This window comes from Hyperoodon ampullatus (genome assembly GCF_949752795.1).
Source record: "Hyperoodon ampullatus genome assembly, chromosome: 7".
Taxonomy (NCBI): domain Eukaryota; kingdom Metazoa; phylum Chordata; class Mammalia; order Artiodactyla; family Ziphiidae; genus Hyperoodon; species Hyperoodon ampullatus.
The window spans coordinates 37,402,192-37,408,434 of NC_136920.1; the positions used below are offsets into that span (position 1 = coordinate 37,402,192).

Sequence of the window (6,243 nt, forward strand, 5' to 3'; positions counted from 1 at the left end):
GAGAGCAGTGAAGAAGATGCTAAAGAAATTCTAGGGAAAACATGTATAGTAGGGTGGGGACATCAGACAAACACAGACAATATAATCCCTGGGAAAAAGTCTAACTAAATGCCATAATATTGAACACATGTTGGGACTTGGTAATTCATAGTACTAGCTAAAAGAAAGGGATTTGAAAATGAGTAAGCCTGGAAGTGGCAGCCTCAGAAAAGCAATGTTTCTGGGGAAGAATCAGATATAAAGGGTGGTACTTCTTAAAAGTGGCAGAAAAGAGAGAAAGTTAGGATTCTATAGAAATGAAAGAAAAAGTGCATGACAAGCACAGGATATCATCCATGAAAGAAACTGCATGGAATAGGAAAAAAAAAAAAACTAACAGAAGAGTGTACTCTAATGCTAGAAACTCCATGAATTAAACACAAACAGAAAAAAAGCAGAGCATACTATACAAAATTATGTTAAAAAACACCTGAAAATGTGAAACAAAGAGCTTCAGCTAATGAAAATTCTCTCAAAAGAACATGAGGAATACTGTAAAAAAAGCAGTATAAACTGAGTTAAATGTTCTCAAATAAATAACTGCAAATGTAAGAAAATATCAGAAATATAAAAATAAGAAGAGAAGTGGGAAAAAACAGGAATAAATAAAACAAGAGATGAAAGAAACCAAAAAACAGAGGAAAGAGAAGAACCCTATAAGATCATGTCAGAACTGATGATGAAATTATGAGGTATTCAAGAGAATAAATGGACACCAAGTGAAAATCTAATAAAAGATGATAAGAAAAACAGGATACCTATCAAAAGAATGAAAATGACATAGAGAAGTAAAAAGGGTCTCAGGTAAATTGTTTGATATGAAGACAGGCAAAAAAGACTAAACATACAGATAACTGGAGTCCAAAGAAAATAAACAAAGCACTGGAAAATAATTATATTTTAAAACTATAACCCAAGACACTTTCCAGAAAAACAAACAAACAAACAAAACAAACAAAATAAAAGATACATATTTAAAGGATCCACCAGGAACAGGGAAAACTGACTTAGAACAACCAATTCCAAGACATAATGTGTTAAAACAAGCAGACTTTAAAACAAACAAACAAGGGCTTCCCTGGTGGCACAGTGGTTGAGAATCCACCTGCCAATTCAGGGGACACGGGTTCGAGCCCTGGTCTGGGAAGATCCCACACGCCGCAGAGCAACTAGGCCCGTGAGCCACAGCTACTGAGCCTGTGCATCTGGAGCTTTGTGCTCCGCAACAAGAGAGGCCGCGACAGTGAGAGGCCCGTGCACCGCGATGAAGAGTGGCCCCTGCTCGCCACAGCTGGAGAAAGCCCTCGCACAGAAACAAAGACCCAACACAGCCAAAAATAAATAAAGAAATAAAAATTAAAACAAACAAACAAACAAGCAAACAAAACCCTCCAAGGCCCCAGGCAAGATGATAAAGTAATGTATAAAGGCAAAAGAATTTCCTACTAAATGAGGACACACCAGAGGCATTTCCACTAAGATCAGGAACAAGGCAAAGACACCAAATATTATTCAACATTGTTCTGTAACTATCAGCCAATTAATTGAATAAAAGAAAATAATTATAGACATAAGAATTGGTAAATAAAAGTAAAATATTTCTATTTAAAGATTACATGATAATATACCTGGATAGCCTTAATGAATCAATAAAACTAATTCAATAAAGAATTCATCAGGCATTAGAATATAAAACTAACACTCAGAAGACAATAACATATAACATGTAAGTAAATACATAATTTATAATAGCAACAAAAATATAAAATACTTAGGCTTAAACTTAAGAAAGTTTTATAATTCTATAACACTCCTGAAAAACCCAAGGCTTAAACTAAGACATACCTTTCCCTTGACAACTTTTCCTTGATTAGAATGTCTCATCATCAAAATACCAGCCTACCTAAGTTAATTTATAAACTTAATTTGATCCCTATAAAAATACCAACCATCTTTTTTAGTAACAAGCTAGACAAGTTGATACTAAAGTTTATATGGAAGAATAAACATGTAGAATGTATAAGAAAACACTGAGAGTAAGAGCTATGATGAGGTATTAGCCCAACTAGATAATAAAACATACTAGAGGTAAGCCACTACAATTAAAAGAGCCTTCTGAATCACTTTTCTGCACACCTGAAACTAACACAACATTGCAAATCAACTATACTCTAATATAAAATAAAAATTAAATTAAATAAACAGCCTGCATGGATAGTTAGCTAGATCAACAGAATAGACAGAACATCCAGAAAGCAGCTCAACTGCATATAGAAATCTAGTATATGATAAAGGTAGTACCTCAAATCACTGAGGCAATGATAAACATTTTTATAATAGTTTTGGGACAAGTAGAATAGAAAGTGCATATTTAACTTTATAAGAAACTGTCAAAGTTGTTTTTTTAAAGTTGCTATACCATTTCGCATTCCCACCACCAACGTTTGAGATTTCAAGTTGTTCCACATCCCTGATAGCACTTATTGCCAATCTTTTAGATTTTAGCTATTCTAGTGTGTGTGTGGTGGTATCTTAATGACATTTTAATTTTTATCCCCTTAGTGAATAAAGATGATGCACATCTTTTGATGTACTTATTGGCAATCCAGAAATATATTCCTTTGGTGATGAATCTTTTATCTTTTGTCCATTTTAAATTTTGTCTTATTATTGAGTTGCAAAAGTTCCTTAAATATTCTGGATAAAAGTCTTTTATTGATATGTGTTGCAAGTATTTTCTCCTGTCTGTGTTTTGCCTTTTTATTTTTGTAACTGTCTTTTAAAGAGCATACATTTTTAATTTTAATGAAGTTAAATTTATACATTTTTTAAATTGTGCTTTTTGTGTTTGATCTGAAAAGTCCATGCCTAACTCCAAACCACATACAATTTTCTCCTATATGTTCTCCTAGAAGTTTTATAGTTGTAATGCTTACAATTAGTTCTCTCATGCATTTCAAGTTAGTTTAATTTTTTGTACAGAAAAGAAGCAAGATTCACATTTTTCATGTAGATAGCCACTTGTTCTAGCATCATATGTTGCTTTCCCCAATGAATGACCAGGCACCTTTGTTGAAAATCAGTTGACTATATAAATGTGGATATATTTCTGGACTCTCCTTTTATTAAAGATTTTTCTTTGGAATAATTTCAAATATATAAAAAAGTTACAAGAATAATTCAAATAATACCCATATATCCTTTAATTATTTTATTGTGAAAATATTGGTCTATTTGCATTTTATCTAACTTCATATATTATATTTCCCCATATATATATGCCTTTTTCTGAACCACTTGCAAGTAAGTTGGTTGAATACGTACATCATGGTCCTTTACCCTTAAATACTTTATTGTCTATTACTAAGAATAAGGATATTATCCTACATAACCACTGAGAAGAAACCTTAGGAATAAGAGCTGTTTTCTGCAGTTCCTCCCTCTGTGATGATAATATAGTGTTTTCTTTCTTGTCTTTTCGATTACCTAGTTAAAAACTTTACACCTAGCTATCAATTCTTTACATTAAATTGTGTTAAAAATTTAAGTTTATTTAAAAAATTATTTCATTACTGAAATGGTATAATTTGCTATAAATGAAAAGTTATAATAATAGGATGAAAAGCTTTAAAATGTTATTAAATTTAAGGTAGATATTGCCATCTGATGAAAAAATCTGAGTTTCCACTTTGTTGTACAAGAAAATCAGCAAGTGCTAACAAGGTACTGACCTGAGGTGTAATGCATTTGTCTATATCAATGGTTATAAGTACAAACCTTTGGGGAATATTTATAGCAGAAACATCTGTAGACAGCTAAATACTCTCAATATATTTTGAACAATGTAAAATATGTAAACCTCATTCTGACAATTTTGCTTTTTTGAAAACATACCATGAAAATATTCTCCAAGGGCACTAATTGTAATAGTGAAAAATTTGAAACAGCCTAATATTTTTCAATAGAAGAATAGACAAATAAGTTATGCAAAATTTATAATATGGTACCCTGTGCTGTGTTAAAAAGCACAAGATAGATCTGTCTGTACTCAAAGGGAAGTATGCCAATAATATACTATTTAGTGATAAAAGAAAATCTTAGCAAAAAAGTAAATAAAGATTCCATTGCTCCAGGAAAAAAAAAAGGTGTATGTATTTTACTACGCATGCACATAAAAATAAGACTGAATGGCTGCTACCAAATAGCCATATTTACTTCTGTGGAATTCACTGGAGGTGTAATTTCACTTAAAACTTTGCACATCTCTTTATTGCTTGGAAATTTTTAGATACATGTCCTACTTTTATAATTAAAAAAATTAAATGGCCATTAATCAGAACAATTAAAATATCCCTCCAATCAAGAGTTCATATAAAGATTTATGGAAACCACAGTTTATATGCTAGTTGTCTTCTATTTATTCTTTAAAAATTCCCCTCTTATTTGCCTTAAATGAAACTGTTGGACTAACATTTCACTTGGTTTGGATGTAGACATCAAAATCAGTCTCATAAAAAGGAGGCTGTGATGTTGCGCAAGCAGAGCAGTAAAAGCATACCTCACTGAGTAAAAATACTGCTACTAGCAACCAGGGGTCTGTAATCTGATTGTTTCTTTATTGAAATCATAGCAGGAGTCTCCTAACATCCTGTATGCATGTAATATTGTCATGGTTCAAAGCAAGAACCTGCAACCATAGTCTTCTTGCATAGCTAATGAAACTGTCTAAAGAATTGAGATAATAGAACAATTGCTTTCACAGCTTTCTGAGATCAACACACACACAAACATCCATACATGACCTTTCTGCTATCTTCTAAATTCCTAGACTCAGAGGAAGACAAACAAACAAAAAATTATTGTGTTAAACACTAAGTGCTAACCCCATGCTAAGAAAATATACATATATCATTTAATTATCAAATAACCCCATAAGGAAAGTACTATTGCTATTCCTATTTTACAGATATGTCTCATAGAGGTTAAATAACCTGACCATATTTATATGCTTCTAAGAGAAAGAGCTTGGATTTGAACCCCATCTACCTAAATGTTAAGGCCCAACTTCTGAACCATCAAGCTATCTCTGCACTGTGGTTAAGACCATTCTGGCAACAGCATTTTGCTCACAAATGAATGACTAAATGGTAGTGTAGATACAAAACTGGGAAGATGGGAAATGTAGTGGGTGAGAAGAGTAGTAAAAAGAATGGAATACGATGCCATTGTGAATAAAAACCACATAACCAAGTTTTAATCAGTTTGATTCTGTTTAAGAAACTTACCTAATCAAATTAAAAGGCTGCTCCTTGTAAAAATAGGAAAACCGAGCCCAGTTCTGGCAAAGTGTGTACCTTTCATTGACAGGATTAGGAGGTTCTGATGGCTTCCAATATTGACCCTACAGACACGCAAGAAGAAATTACTGAATGACAAAGCAAAAGACAAAGGTGAATAAAGGAACACTGTTCTTATAAAAAGTCTAGTGAATGAGGCAAATGTTCTCTTTCACTTTTCGATTTAGATTTTCATATTCTATTGATGTAAATTACTAAATCACTTAGTGTATTGTAGAGTGCAGTACATTTGCTACACTCTACAATAAATGAAAATGATAGTGCTTTATTTATTAAATTTTCACACCCAGCTATCTAAAAACACAAGTTGAAGTCTGAGACTTTGGCTTTACTGAAGCTGCTCCTTTGATCTGGAGTCTTCCTTTCATCTCTACTCAAATTCCAACAGTCACAGCTCAGGGATTCCCACAACTGTATAACTGGCTGGGACTTTGGAAATAGGCTGACATTTTTATTTTATAGATGGAAAAACTGAACCCCAAGCAAAGATAAGTGAATGATCCAAAGTCACACAGCTATGACTGGAATCTCCTCTAGGCAACCTGTCTTGTCCTCACTGGCCATCTGTTTCCCAAAGAACTTAAAATATACAACAGACTTTAGCACTTAAAAGCCTCAATATTGTTTCACGTGTAAGTTCCTTCCCCATTTTTAGGTACTGAGTAGGCTTTATTAATATAAAGTTAATTAGGGCCTAGCAGAGCACTGTCTACACATAGCTGTTCAATATTTTCTCTTTAACTGTTTGCCTAGACAAGTAAACTACCGAAGACAACACTGAGCAAACACCCAATCTAAAATTAAGCACATATGAAAATCTCTGTATGACAAGGTATAAGATTTTATA

The 6,243-nt window shown here is 32.8% G+C and overlaps 1 protein-coding gene across 1 annotated transcript in view; it reads right to left on the reverse strand.

Annotated features, from left to right (window-relative positions):
• The window catches only part of ANO5 (anoctamin 5), a gene marked incomplete at both ends in the record, with an annotated part of 110,932 nt that overhangs the window by 37,625 nt on the left and 67,064 nt on the right, over nt 1-6,243 (reverse strand). The window contains one exon of the mRNA XM_079707778.1: nt 5,325-5,440. Within this exon, the coding sequence (XP_079563904.1) occupies nt 5,325-5,440 (116 nt within the window). The remainder of the gene's footprint in view (nt 1-5,324; nt 5,441-6,243) is intronic.